We start from the raw sequence: 15,788 nt of genomic DNA on the forward strand, positions 1-15,788 counted from the left end.
ACCCTGCTGGGCCATCAGTGCCACCTGCCTGGGAGCCAAGATGGTGCCTTTGCATTCCAGTCTAGGAACTTACCTTCTTTTTTTCCTTTTCAGTGACTTTAGAGCCATCCTTAGGGAGGCTGGTTAAGCTGGTTTACTGCACAGCTGGTCGCCAGTGGAGGGAAATGGTAAGCTCCGCTGTTGCCTTTGGTGTTAACTTGTTACTGTGTCGCTCATTTGAGTGATCTTCTCATGCCCCGGCAAGCAGAAGCTATCACGCCACTTTAGGCCTTGGTCTAATAGTCATGCAAAGCAATATTGAAAGTCATTCTGAGATCTGGAACAGGCCCCAATATGCATTTTATAAAAGTGCTTCTTGGCTGCTGTTTCTCTTTGTATGGGGTTTTTTCCCATTTCCCCAGACTGCTGAAGCTCTGAAAGGCACCGATGAGCTGCTCTCCCTCAGTTTGCTCCTTTGCCTTTGGGGAGTGCGGTTCATGTTTTCTTCATGGCTTTGCAGGGGAGAAAATCCATGAGTACACCACCTTGGTTTTTTCACCTAAGCTAATTTCAGAAACTGCCTCCTTTAACTTAAACATGAAACTCTTCTTCACCTCTTTGTGCACTTGTAGAAAAGCAGGGTGGGGTGGGGGGTGGGGGTGTCTTCAGGAAGTGCCTGCAAAAGAGCCTTTGGGAGATCCTGTCCCTTGACTCACATGTGGGGTAGTGAAGAGTCTGAGAAAGTCATGGGTGTTTTGGTGTTCACCTAAGCAGGTTTTCGTTTTGGTTTTTTTCTTTTTTCTTTTTTATCTTATGTAGCTTATGTCACCAGGTAGTGACAGCCTGGGGATGACAGGAGGGGACAGCAGGCAGTGGCAGTGTGGAGTGTGACCAGAGGGGACAGTAGGCAGGGACAGGCCGTGAAAACCTGGGGATGACAGGAGGGGACAGCAGATTGGGACAGCATGGGGGTGACAGGAGGGGACAGCAGGCCATGACAGCCTGCGTGTTGACAGGAGGGGACAGCAGGCAGTGGCAGCCTGGAGGGTGACAGGAGGGGACAGCAGGCCGTGACAGCCTGGGGGGTGACAGGGCACGGGGCGGTGATGTGCCCAGGGCTGTTGGGAGAGCCCCCACAGGCGCAGGGGCTGATAGGTGACGCTGGGTGGTGAAGGCCCCAGGGGGTGACAGGAGGGACACCGCAGCCCTGGGGGGGTGACAGGGCACGGGGCGGTGACAGGCTGGGGGACAGCAGGGACACCGGCGGCCCAGGCGGGGCTGATGAAGGCCCCTCCCCCAGGGGCGCTGAGTGGCCCCCTGAGCCCCTCTGTCACAATGCGGAGCCGCCTGGGTTGCCATAGCGAGCAGCTTGGCCTGGCAGCGCTGGTGCGAGGAGGGAGCGGAGGCCGCGCCAGGGCCTGTCCCCATCGTCCTCCCACCGGGGCTGCGAGGAGGAGCCGGTGGGCTCAGCCCGCGCTGCTGGCCCCAGCCCCTCGGTGGGCCCTGACCTGCTGTGGGGGCCGCGAGGCCAGCTGCTGCGTGAGGTGCCATCGCGGAGCGGGCACCGCCTGGCCCCGGCCATGTCGTGTGTCCACTACAAGTTCTCCTCCAGGCTGAACTCCGATGTGGTCACCTTTCACGGCCCCCACATCTCCCTGCGCGACCTCAGGCGCCAGATCATGGGCCGCGAGAGGCTGAAGGCGACCCACTGCGGCCTGCAGGTCACCAACGCCCAGACCATGGAAGGTGCGTGGGGGCGGTGGGCGCGGGGACCGGGGACCGGCCGGCTGGTGGCGGCGCAGGCGGCCAGTGAGGCGGTTGGGCCACGGCCGGCAGCGGTGACTTGTGCTGGGGCCTCAGAGCTGCTCTTCCGTGGTTGTGCGCTGGCAGCTGCCGTCAGGGCTGTGTGCGCAGCCAGGCACAGCAGCGTACGGGGTCCGTGTGCAACACCGTGTGTGGAAGAGGTTTGGTTTCTGGGAACCCTTCTAGCTAAAACGATAAGGGAATGTGGGACAATGCCTTGTCATCACAGACCTGCCAGATTTCTTTGAAAGCCGGCAGAGAAGGCTGAACATGATAGAAAAGGAGTGGGTGGCTAATTTAAAGGGGAAAAAAAAGTGGGTTTGGTGACTGAAATTTGTCTTCAGCTACTTTTACTCCACCGCATTGGAAAAGCGGTGCTTGGCTGCTGCAGAAACTGCTCAGTAGCAACGTTTTGGATCAAGAGTGTATCTGTGAGTGAGAATCTATGCAGACCCTGGAAAGCCATCTTGTAGACGAGTGTTCTGTCTAAAGTATACTTGGCATTTCTTGCTAATACAGCTTCTTTGCTGCACCATGCTACACATTCATTCAGATGCTATTGAGCATCATTTCTTCATTTCTTTCAAACGGTGCATTTTTGTCGTGGTACTGCGTGTTAAACGGTGTCAGGGCAGTACTGAAGTTTTATGGCAGATCAGTTATGGTGAATATACCTAGAAATGTTCTTAGAGAAACCCTTAAGTTCTTTTGAATCTGAGAAATGGTGCTTGATTCTCAGAGACGGTAATGGTTTTGTATTACTTAGTGTGCTGTTTCAGTTTGGTAATCTACCGTCTGGCAAAGCTTGCATGTGATTAAAGACTTTGGAATATGACTTGTCAGAAATACAAAGACTTGGAAACCGTCTCCATTCCTTAAACATTCAAATTTTATCGGTTGGGGTTTTTTTTCTTTTTTCCTGTGGTTCTGTGACATTCCCACAACAGTCTTGTCGTTACAATGTGTACTCATAGGATTTTTTCCTCTCCCTGTTTGATGTATTAAAACTTAAACAGAATAACATGCCTGCTGCGGTAACTGTAACTTTGGCTCCAGCCTTTCAAGTGGTTGGACCTAAACACGCTGTTTACCTACAGATAGGTAAAGTATGTTCAGGAGAGTATCTGTGAGCAGACTTAACAGCACGGTGTTAGGGGTCTTGGGGGTGTTACGGGATCGCGTGTCATATACAGCAGTAGAGACAGACATGCAGGTAGAGGCAGACGTACAGGTTGTGACACAGATGCTTACTGGAACTTTTGTAAGGGTGTTTTCCCCGTGAAAATGCAAAAATCCCCCAGCGGTTGTCAGAGCAAAGCTAAGGAATACATTTCGGTGTCATTTATGTGTATGCCAGATTTTGGGGTTTTATACATAACCGTGACTTTCCGTTTTTATTGAACAGCATCTACGTGCTTAAAGTCACCTTCAGAAGATGAAGGAAAGAACTAGGCCTGGATGTCCTGCCTAAAGGGGGTTCTTGGAGATCCTCCCTGTGGAGATATGGTAGTGGGTTTTATAACTTTGTGCAGGAGTCCTGACTAAATGTTGGCATGATCTTGGAAAGACCCTTCAGTGAACCTTGAGTGAAGATGGCCAACTTGTTCAGAGTTTTCCGAGCCGCGTGATCACGGAAATCTCGTAATAGAAGCAATGCTAATAGAAGCTAAAAGTAAACAGGATTTTACACATCACTGGGGGGGAAAAAAAGAGATGGTGGACTCTTTTTGAAGATGGTGGGAAGGCAAAATGGATGGTTGGGATGTGTTTTAAAAGGTGGGAGGCGGGGTGGGGGTGTCCTCTTCCGTGCTCGCTATTATAGAGACATGTTCTAGGGTTTTGTAAGCTAACAGGAGCAAAAGCAATGAAAGTTAGATCAGGAAAGAGCCTCATGTTTTAGCAGACTCTGCTTTAGTGACTTTAGAGACCATTTTGCTGTTGGCATTGAAACGATTCAAAACAAGTGGAAAAGATTTTGCTGCTTGTGTTTGACTATCAGACCTGAAGATTTCTGGAAAGGTACCGTGAGTGTGTGGACATGATAAAAGCATGACGCTGTGTGTAAAATGTTGCTTTTCTATCCGTAAAGGGTTCCCTGAAGTGCTATGTCATGACATATTAATATCACTCTTACGAACTGACTGATGCTTTCTCTGTATTGATGTTGTTTTCAGAATACACAGATGACAATGCCCTGATTCCAAGGCACTCATCGGTAACTGTTAGGAGAGTCCCTGTTAGAGGAGTTAAAGCTACCGGCAAGACAGACCTTGGGTAAGTAGCCATAACGCGTTGTGTTCTTTGGGAGGGGTTTCAGTGTGTTCACCTTCTTTGTGCCTGTTGGGTTACGGAGGCATTCCGGTTGTCTCTTTCTTGTTAAAGCTGCTGTTAAATTGTGTTGTGACAGGGCAGATCTGAATGTATCTGTCCCAAAGCAGACTTAGATTTTTCAGCCCGCTGGGACGTGGCATTCAAAGTCCAACAGTGGTAGCTGTTCAGACGTTTGAATTGGGTTTGTTCTTGGGGTTGGTTTTTCTGAGAGTCAAGTTCTCCATCCTGTTTCCTCTATGCAGAGAGATTCCTTATTTTATGCTTTTGCTTGTATTGCTTTTAGAGTAAACGGAGAGACACATTGCAGTGTGAACTGGTAATTGGTTCCCATCTGCCAGCAGTCCGAGTCCCAGTGTTTGACTGCTTCCTTTGTTTGGGGGCGGGGGGGCAGGGTATTCTTACACCCCAGAGGGGTGGGGGTGGCGGGGCTGCATGCTGTCTCCAGAGGAAAGACTGAGAGTGGCCAGCTGGCAAACCGTGCGAACAAGAAGTTTCATTCTTAAGTGATTCCTATTAGTTTCCTAAAGACAATGCCTGTGTCGGGCAAGAGAAAAAGAGCAACGTCCTAGAGCGTATTGCCTTTTGTGCCAGGACGGTGAAGGAGCAGTTGATCTTTTCCAAACCTGAAGCTCAGAAAGCAGTTGGGCACGTTCCCAAATGTTAGTAGTTACCTTTCTAAGTTTGATTTCACCCTAAGCTGCTCTCTGTGCCCCAGGTATTGCTGCTGTATTCCTCAGATTTATGGAGGACAGAGATCTGATTACAATTGCAGATATTCAAATGTAAGCCTGACTACAGCATTGTTGCTGTCATCGATGTATTCGTCCAGTCCAGTTCTGTATCAGCTGCATCAGCATGGTTTGAATGGTCATGTTTTCCAGCCTTCTTCAAGACAGACCTCTCCTCCACCATTAGTAGATATTATTGACTTGTGGTTTTGCCGTGTCTTTCTAATGTTAGTTCTCAATAAATAAAGTATACCGGCAAGTTTCAGCGTGTCTCAAACAAACAGTACAGCAGCATCCTAGTACCCATGAAGCATCTGCAAGCAAACCCCCCTGAATTTATGTGGCTCTCCTGTAAGCTTTGGGCGTCTTAGTGCTTCCAGGCACTACCAAGAGTTTCTGGATGCCACAGCACTGTGCTGCTAAGCATGGCCTTGTTTGGGGGGTTAATTTAGATCGGGATGCTTAGTGCTGTCTTGTCAATATAGCCTCCATTTCTGGTTGGATGACGCCCTCTCCTGGTGTTGGCATGCTGCCCTAAAATGAGAGGCTAGGTGCCACTAGCATCAAAGATCCAAGAAGCACCTGCACGTGGGGATAAGGGATGAATGCCGCTGCTCTGCTAAAGTTGCAAATGGATCAGGCAGGTCAGCTTTCTATTCCTTCAGCTGGAACCATTGTGGAAACAACTGGTAGAGCTGTTAATGTTTGGGAATGGTGAATGCATGCTGTCATGGTGGAGAGGCCTTCAGGAATGTGTTAGTCACCTTGTAGTATCTTCCTCAAGGCAAGTGGATGAAGAAACCATGGTGTGGTAATCTAAAGCTTTTCCTCGCGCTTCCTCATCTTCAGGAGGTACGTGGCTGTACTTGCGAGCCTGGTGGTGGTGTAGCAGTGTCAGGAAGTATGAGCCTTTCTATTTGTGCAGGACTTGCACAGCAGCCTTTGGGTTGCCTCTGCTCGTGGGACGCTTTGGATGAGGTATGAATTGTTTGTTAACTAGATGGGCGGTTGCATGTTTGATTCATGAGTAGCATGCAGGTACAGACCAATGAGTATGTGGAATCTCGGCAAGGGCTTGTGTGTCATAAGTGTTCCCTAAAATATTGTAGCATGTTCAAGATGATCTTAAAGGAAGTTCTGGTAATCAAGACTTTTTTTCTTATTTTTTTAACACAGGCCTCCTCGATCTCAGAAAATCCTAGGAACTGCTTTCAGGTGATGTTTCTACTGCTATTTGTAGTCACTTTAGGCTAAGTATGGTAGGTACCTGAACACAGTGCTTGGGCTTCCACCAAGAAACACTTTTCTACAGACAACTGTTCTTGTTTTGTCAGAGGAGTGTAGAAACCAAAGTGCTCTATCTGGTACCTGTTTGTGATAGTGGGGCTATACAGATTGCCTGAAGGTGCCTTCGTATTTGGATGGCTGACTGTTTAAGAACAGAAAAATGTAGCACAGTCTTCACAGTTTTGGTACTTAGAGAGCAGAAAGAAAATATGTGAGGACTTCTTCTTGCACTGCTGTATTCTGTATCTTAGAGTCATTGGGGACAAAGAAGGAATGGGATTTTGGGTTTTATTTCAATTGCACTGAATGCACCAGGAGAGCACACTTTATGTATAGAAATAAATTTCCGTATTCATAAGACTACCAGAACACAATGTTTTGATGTTCAGGTTTTATAAACTGTTTTCCCTGCTTTATGTTGGTTACGAGTGCTTTATTTTAAGTTCTGATCATCTTTCTTTCTTCTTCTAGAAGTCGAACTGGGCCAGCGAGTAGAACATCAAAAGAGGTATGTAAAAACACAAGCTGAAACTTTTTGCTACATGCTGCACCTAAGTCTAAGAAATGTAGCCTTGTACTAATTTTTTAATATATATAAAAATATATAAAATATATATGTTTTATATATAATATTTATAATATATATATCTCAAACATATTTTCCAGTGAAACATAGTGTATGCTGTAAATCCAATGTATTTGATTCAGCATAGTGAAAACTGAGCAATGCCAACATTTGCGCGGTTCTAATGTGAATAATGGTATTTGTGCCTAGTAACGCATTGCATTTCGTACTGAATAGGCTAGAATATTTCTTGTGTGACTGTGTGTTGTACCGATAATGTATGCTCATTTTTAGAGCTTGTAGGTTCAAGGTTTGCACCACTGAACTTGGTGCCACTCTTCAGTACGCCACCACTTTGAATTTACATTTGGAAAAGGGGCAGCATTTTTCTTCCGGTCAGAAAACACTGTTGTTCTGCTGCTAAGACATGAATAAGTAACTCGAGGAGACACTTGACTAGTAATGGCCTAGATCTCCACTTGGCCCTTGGGGGGTATGCTACGTGCAACGATGCATTTCAAAATAGCCCTCATAGTACAAACATTACTTTGTGGTGGTGGTTGGTTTTCATCTGTAAGTATAACTGCTTGTTCTTCACTAGAATGGAGTGAGGCATTACATGAGCTCTAGGTCACTGGATCTGATCACTTTGTAAGCTCTTAGGATAACTTAATCTAGAAATTCGTGAACTTGGGGTCTAATTAAAGTAAATGAAAGACAGCGCAAAAACTATACTGCATTCATGAATCATACTTGTGTGCATTTAGTAGATGAAGAGCTATTAACTGATTAATTTATAAACTGCACTGACAATGTTTCCTGTAGTGACACTTCCTACTCAAATAAACGGAAATAATTTTTTTAGATCCTTTCGAGCTGCAAATGGACAGCTTCCTTAACCCTCTGTCTTTTAAGCAGTTGTGAGCATTTGACAAGGGTCCCCCTCTGAGGTATTCTGAGCAATAGGTTGATCTCAGGAGGGGTTGGTTGCTTTAGTTTCTTCTCATTAACAACGTAGGCATACTTAAGCTGTTTAAGGTTTGGACTTTGTTTTGAACAAGTATAAATTCCACTGGCTTGGAGGTGGCTCTTCCAGTGACACTCAGAGGATATAGCGCAGGCTTTCATACAGCAGTAGGGGTGAACTATTGCTCTGTTTTGATTGTAGAACTTGAGTATGTGTTTAATTTTTCTGAATAGATTGGCGACCCTTCTGCACCTCTTTCTCTGGCCCAGCTTATTAAGGTATGCTTAGATGTACTTGCTTGTGAAATAGTGTTAAAAAGAAAGGGGTGGGTGTGGGTGTGTATCCTTGTATTTTCAAACCTTACACTGTGCTCTCTAGCTGGATAACTGCTGTAATATGAGCAAAACATTAATTGTTAATAATTCAGAGTGTTTCTCCTAACTTTAAAATGTTACTTTGATACTATCCTGTAGAGAGTAGTTCCCAGCTTGGGAAGATGGAAGGGGAGCACCTTATTGGCCTCAGTGTAATGCTGCAGTGTTACTCATCTGCGAGACACAAAGAAGCAGCACTTCAGAAGCTGTTTACCATTTTTCATACGTCCCGCTCATTGTTCATTGGAAACTAACACCATTTTTACAGCAGGATTTAATTGGCTGTAAGTCATGGACATTTCTAGGGCCTTTGCAACAGCCGGAACAGACGTGTTTCTGGAACATGGACAATTGCATGGCTGTTTTTGAATTTCTAGTCATTACCTAACCCCATATGTTAGGGTTATGAGTTATGTTATGGGTTATGACCTAACCCTAAGTCTGAATTCTAAGATATAACCTTAAGTCTTCACCCTACGACTTAACCCTCTGACTTAACCCTAAGACCTAACCCTAAGACTTAACCTTAAGATTTAACCTTAAGACTTAACTTTAATACTTAACCTTAAGACTTAACACTAAGATTTAAATTTAAGAGTTAACCATAAGACTTAACCTTAAGACTTAATCTTAAGGCTCAACTTTAAGTTTTAACCCTGAGAGTTAATCCTAATATTAACCCTAAGATTTAACCTTAGGATTTAAACTTAGGACTTAACCTTAAGACTTAAATTTAAAACAACGTTAAGACTTATCACTAAGACTTAAAGTTAAGACTTAATCCTAAGACTTAATCCTAAAACTTAACCCTGAGACTTAAACCTAAGACTTAAACTTAAGATTTAACCCTAGGACTTAACCCAAAAACTTATACATAAATTTAACCCTAAGACTTTACCTTAATGTTCAGCCTTAAAGATTTAACATTAATATTTAAACCTGAGAGTTAACCCTGACTTAATCTTAAGACTTAACCCTAAGACTTATCCTTAATAATTAACCCTATGAATTAACGCTAAAACCTATTCCTAAGACTTAACACTAAGACATAACCCTAAGACTTATCCTTGAGACTTAATCCTGAGACTTAACCATAATACTTAATCCGAAGACATAACCTTAGGAGCTAAATTTAAGACTTAACCCAAAGACTTATTCCTAAGACTTAACCCTAAAACTTAACCCTAGACCTTAATCTCTAAGACTTAACCCTGAGATTAAACCTAACACTTAACCTCAATACTTAACCCTAAGACGTAAACTTAAGACTTAACCCTAAGACTTAACCTTTAAGACTTAACCCTAAGACTTAACACTAAAACTTAACCCTAAGATTTATCCTTAAGAACTAACCTTATGATTTAACCCTAAGACATAATCCTAAAACTTAACCTTAAGACTTAAACCTAAGACTCAACCTTAAGACTTAACAATAAGACTTACCACTTAGACTTTAAATTTAAGACTTACCACTAAGACTTAACCCTGAGACTTAAACATAAGATTTAACTTTAATATTTAACCCTAAAACTTAACCCTAAGACTTGTCCTTAAGATTTAACCTTAAGACGTACGCATAAGACTTAACCCTAAGAGTTAACCCTGAGACTTAAACATAATATTTAACCTTAATACGTAACCCTAAGACATAGCCCTAAGACTTAACCTTAAGAATTAATCTTAAGACTTAACCTTAAGACTTAACCCTGAGACTTAAACCTAACACTTACCTTTAATACTTAACTGTAAGACTTAACCCTAAGACTTTAGATTAAGATTTAACATTAAGTCTTTACCTTAAGAATTAACCCTAAAACTTAACCCTAAGACCTAACCTTAAGATTTAACCATAAGAGTTAACCCTAAGGCTAAACCTTAAGACTTAACCCCAAGATTTAACCCTTAGACTCAAACTTAAAGCTTAACCCTAGGGACTTAACCCTAAGATTGACACTTAAGACATAACCTTAAGACTTAACTTTAAGACTTAACCCTAATACTCAACCTTAAGATTTAACCCTAAGATTTAACCTTAAGACTTACCCTAAATCTTAAGACTAAAACTTAACCCTAAATCTTAACCCTAAGACTTAACCTTATTATTTAAGCCTAAGCCTTAACCTTAAGACTTAACCCTAAGACTTAAGCTTAAGACTTAACCCTAAGACTTAACCGTAAGACATAACCCTGAGACTTATCCTTGAGATTTAACCCTGACACTTAACCCTAAGACTCTTCCGTAAGTCTTAACCGTAAGACTTAACTTTAAGACTTAACCTTAAGATTCAACCTTAAGGCTCAACCTTAAAAATTAAGACTGAGACTTAACCCTGAGGCTCAACCCTAAGACTTAACCTTAAGACTTAACATTAAGACTTAACGTAAAGACTTAACCCTAAGGCTTAACCATAAGACTTAACCTTAAGACTTAACCGAAAGACTTAATCCTAAGACTTTACCCTAAGACTTATCCCTAAGACTCAACTTTAAGACTTAACCCAAAGACTTATCCCTAACACATAACCTTAAGACTCAGCATTAAGACTTAACCCTAAGACTCAACCTTAATACTTAACCCTAAGACTCAAACTCTAAGACTTAACCCTAAGACTCAGCCTTAAGACTTAACTCTTAGACTTAACCTTAAGACTTATCCCTAAGACTTAACCTTGAGACATAACCATAAGTCTTAACCTAAAGACCTAACCCTAAGACTAAACACTAAGACTTAACCCTAAGACTTAACTTTAGAACTTAACATTAAGACTTAACCATAAGACTCAACCTTAAGACTTATGTCTAAGACTCAGCCTTAAGACTTTACCCTAAGACTCAACCTTAAGCATTAACCTTAAGACTTAACCCTAAGACTTATGCCTAAAACATAACCCTAAGACATAACCCTAAGACTTAACCTAAAGACTTAACCCTAAGACTTATCCCTAAAACTTAACCCTAGACTTAACTCTAAGACTTAACCTTTAGACTTAGGAACCTTAAGACTTAGCCTTGAGACTTCACCCTAAGACTTAACCTAAAGACCTAACCCTAGAACTTAATCCTAAGACTTAACCCTAAGACTTTACCCTAAGACTCAACCTTTAGACTTAACCTTAAGTTTTAACCTAAAGACTTAACCCTAAGACTCATCCCTAAGACTTAACCCTAAGACTTAACCTTAAGCCATAATCTTAAGACTTAACTCTAAGACTTAAGCCTAAGACTTAACCTTAAGACTTAACTCTAAGACTTAATCCAAAGTCTTATCCCTATGACTTAACCCTAAGACTCAACCTTTAGTGTTAACCTTAGGACTTAACCCTAAGACTCAACCGTAAGACTTAACCCTAAGACTCAGTTTTAAGACTTAACCTTAAGACATAGCTTTAGCCTTAACCCTAAGACATAACCCTAAGTCTTAACCTTGCGACTTAACCCTAAGTCTTTAACCAAACGACCTAACCCTAAGAGTTAACACTAAGACTTAACCTTAAGACTCAACCTTAAGACTTAACTGTAAGCATAACCCTTAGACTTAACCCTAAGTCTTAACCTTAAGAATTAGCTTTAAGACTTAACCCAAAAACTTAACCCTAAGACTTAACCCTGAGACTTAACCCTAAGACTCAACCTTGAGATTTAACTCTAAGACTCATCCTTAAGTCTTAACCCTAAGACTCAACCTTAAAAATTATCCTGAAGACTTAACCCCAAGACTCAACCTTTAGACTTAACCCTAAGACTTAACCTTAAGACTTATCCCTAAGACTTAACCTTGAGACATAACCATAAGACTTAACCTAAAGACCTAACCCTAAGACTTAACCCTAAGACTCAACCATAAGACCTAACCTAAGCACATAGGGTAGAAGCTCCTGATCTGGCTCCGGTCAATCTGGGACCATCACTGGGAACCACAGAACTTGGCCAGCACAAGGTCTATTAGGTAGCAGGTTAAATGAGGCAGAGGAGAAGCCCACCACTCTGATGAGCTGGGTTCTTGGCACCAAGGTACCTCTGTGACATTTTCACTGTGCTGCAGTGTAAAGACGGCCTGTGATTTTCAAAAACTGAAGATCAGTCTTTAAAATGCAACTCCTCGGGCAATAATAATACTGTGTCAAGTAAATACATACACCCCTCACCAATGGAGTTTTGGTTTTTTTCTTTGTACCTTTGCTGCTTCTGCAGAAGCCAGTAGCGCAGAGGGCTGAGGGTACAGCTACACAGAGTGGCTTCTGTTTTGTGAGCTCTAACTAGACGTGCAATGGACAGCCATTAAGATTGGGAAAGCTCACAAAAAGCTTAAAAACAAATAAACCACAACATTTCTTTCTTTTTTATAGAACTCCTTAGATTACTCCTTTTTTTATAAAAATGAGAAATCAGGGGTTAGTCATGCTTTGTATGCTATCTAAAGGCTTTAATCAGCAGTGCCTCCCCTGTCCATGCAGAGGAGGTCATGTCCATCTTTTTTCAGATTTTCTGTAGCTGGAAGAAGTGTTTTTGCCAGCCACCACAGACAAGTTTTCCTAAAAGGCATAATCTGTCCATTTAAGTGTTCCTTCAGCCTGATAATGATTTAAAAACTGTGCCTGCTGGTCTGAACCTGGATTTCATGTTCTAGTTCCCTCCTAACCAAATAAATAGAATGTTCTTTGCTGTAGACGCCCCATTGCAACAGGGTCTCCAGGAAGGGATTCTGCATCCAGCCCATCATAAATAATCACGCAGAATTCCAGAGAATATTTTAAGACCAACACGCTCTGCACTGATTAACATCTTCACCACTGTCATCTACAGTGGTGAAGATGACAATGAGGAGTACAATGAAGAGGAAGAGAACTGTAAACAGTTTTTTTTTCTCTTTTTTTTACAAGGAAGAAGAATGAGGGGCTTTTCAACTCTTGCAATGCACCGCGTGAACGATTTCTTAGAGCATTACAATTCTAGGGAAGACTTGTCAACAAGTTTTTGAAATAGTTTCCTAATCTTCAAAATATTGGAGCTGGTAGTCACCAGCTGTGGCTGACGCACCATTTTCTGACTCCTGTGAAGTGCCTAACTGTCTATTTCCATAGTGGTATCATTCCCATACCTCCTTTTCCTTAAATAGAGTTTAAAATGGGGTCCACAAATCAGATGATGCGGTCCACAATTCAGATGGCCATCAAAGAGTCTTCAAAATTTCTCAAAATTCAGGTACTTCTTTTCTGGGAAACATACTCTTTGCTACTTTAACAGAACGTGTATGTGTATGTATGTGTAGGTATTTACAAAGAGGCATTTTGTAAAACATTAGTTAAAACGTTGACTGTCTCTCACTTAGAGGTGAGAGATTCCGGGGGAAGGAATGGATTGCACATTCCCAGCGAGTGAAAGCAAGAGAACACCCTGCTCCCGCACGTTCCCTCCGTAAATGCCTGTGCTAGTTCTCAGGCGGCCCCAAGCTGCTTTTCACATCCCCCCTGCCCTTCAGGCTGGCTGGCAGGGCTGCCGGTTAGCGCTCCCTCACCGCCTTTCAGGCTGAGCACGCCTGTCAACAAGACAAACAGGAGGGCTTTGCTAACCTTAGTATCCTCAGCGGAGACGGGGAAGGAGCACTCGCGTCACCAGCTCTGCTGGCAGGCATCACAGGACAGCAGGTCTGCGCAGAGGTTTTGTGTCGAGCCCTCCCTGGGGACACGCTGATCCCAAAGGTTTCCTTTTGGGTGTCAAAGGGCGATTGTTTTGAAAAGGAGTGCTGAGGATGGTTTTGGAATCATTTAAGATCAACAAAGAGCAGCTTCTGAGTACGTGTTGGACCTGCAGTTCCACTGCACTTGGCAATAGCTGCTGTTAAGGACTCCTTTTCCTGGCCAGGAGCAGAGCTTGCGGGCAGACAAAAACCAACAGAAAATCCAGTACCAACAGAAAATTCTTAAATCCCTTGCTAAGGGATTATCAAAAGCTTGATTCCTTTTAGTGCTTCTGGGTCTGAAGCTGAATTTCAGCAAGCAAAAGCATCTGCCACAACTCTTAAGTTGTGTGCCCTTTTAATGCTGCAAAACATAACTAATGCTACTTGCATGCATCCCAGTTAAACGTACCGTGGCTAGCTTCTTCAACCAGTCTGGAGCTTAAAGGCCAGCTTCAAAATGCTGGCTGGTGTGCTTTTTTCTACACATAGCTTCAGTCCACTTGGAAGAAAACTGGATTGACTTCACAAGTCTTTATGTAAGGTACAAAGAGAGCCTATTTGTAGCCTAACATGAGTGTCAAATAATCAGTACCTGTTAAACAGACTGACAACCTGGCTGAAGACAATGCTACCAAAGAGGATAAGGTACAGGCTATGATGGTACAGTCTTGCTGTGAATACAACCCAGTCGAGGAAGTGTCAGGTATGTTCTTTGAAGGTTGTGGGAACATTGTAGAGATGTTTGTTTTAAGAAGAAAGACACATGCATACGTTTTCTTTTTTTTTTCTTTTTCAAAAAACTTCTAGTTACATGAAAGACCCCTGGGATCCACCTCCACCATCGAACATTTGCTTGTGTTGTGGAAAACCTGGCCACGATAGAAAGAACTGCCCAACAAAATGGGTAAGGTTGTGGGGCGCTTCTGGTGTTACTGAACCTTTTAGGGTTTTTACCTTGGCATTTATGTGACAAAGACATGAACGCTCCTAGTAAGAATTGTTTCTCTTGGGGTGAAATACAGAGGTTACATGGCAATGTTGCAAAGCCCTTCCATATTCAAGGGAAGCCTGGAATTCTGAATGTGAAATTTTCTTTTCTCTAGCTCACAGTCATTAAAGATGGACATGAAAAGAATCATTAAGAGATTTCTTTGTCTTTATCTTGACCCATGAGCATTGCTGGTTTATTTTCTTCCTTTGTCCTGTTGAGTCAGTGCAGCGAATGAGCAGCTGAATGTTTGTCTCACCATTGGTCAAGGTTAACCCACCACAGGACCACATCAGGACTGCTGAGCCCACAATGGGGCTCCCCAGCACAAGCAAGACCCTGACACATCACAGCAAGTCCTGCAGAGGCCAGAAGGATGGTTAGGACCTGGAGCCTATTATGGGCAAAGGGAGGCTGAGAGAGCAAGAGTATTATTTGAGAAATGGTTCTGAGTGAAAGACTGGAGCGCTGGACCCAGGCCAGCTGGTGGGATCTCAATCAATATTTGTTAGAATAGAATTGTTAGACTGTAGAGATGTTTGTTTTAAGAAGAAAGACACATGCATACGTTTTCTTTTTTTTTTCTTTTTTAAAAAACTTCTAGTTACATGAAAGACCCCTGGGATCCACCTCCACCATCGAACATTTGCTTGTGTTGTGGAAAACCTGGCCACGATAGAAAGAACTGCCCAACAAAATGGGTAAGGTTGTGGGGCGCTTCTGGTGTTACTGAACCTTTTAGGGTTTTTACCTTGGCATTTATGTGACAAAGACATGAACGCTCCTAGTAAGAATTGTTTCTCTTGGGGTGAAATACAGAGGTTACATGGCAATGTTGCAAAGCCCTTCCATATTCAAGGGAAGCCTGGAATTCTGAATGTGAAATTTTCTTTTCTCTAGCTCACAGTCATTAAAGATGTCCATAGATCTTTCTCAGTGAACTTTCACACCTATTTTTGTCTGTTTCAGTAGGACTGGAAGTTTTTCTGCTTCTAACTCTGTTCAATGACCATTCAAAGTTGTTGGTATTTCCTCTAAAAACAAGAGGTTTCTGTTGACCCCATCTATTGAGTATCTGTGAGTTTT

At 42.9% G+C, this 15,788-nt stretch overlaps 1 protein-coding gene across 1 annotated transcript; it reads left to right on the forward strand.

Moving 5' to 3' along the window:
- Window positions 1-1,554: 1,554 nt before the first annotated feature.
- LOC130159447 (E3 ubiquitin-protein ligase RBBP6-like) lies at window positions 1,555-6,657 on the forward strand. The gene is made up of 3 exons (XM_056361114.1): window positions 1,555-1,725; window positions 3,957-4,056; window positions 6,600-6,657. The coding sequence occupies exons 1-3, from the start codon at window positions 1,560-1,562 to the stop codon at window positions 6,655-6,657; spliced, it is 324 nt and encodes a 107-aa protein (XP_056217089.1). The 5' UTR covers window positions 1,555-1,559.
- The last annotated feature ends 9,131 nt before the right edge of the window (window positions 6,658-15,788 follow it).

This window comes from Falco biarmicus, chromosome 15 (genome assembly GCF_023638135.1).
Source record: "Falco biarmicus isolate bFalBia1 chromosome 15, bFalBia1.pri, whole genome shotgun sequence".
NCBI lineage: Eukaryota > Metazoa > Chordata > Aves > Falconiformes > Falconidae > Falco > Falco biarmicus.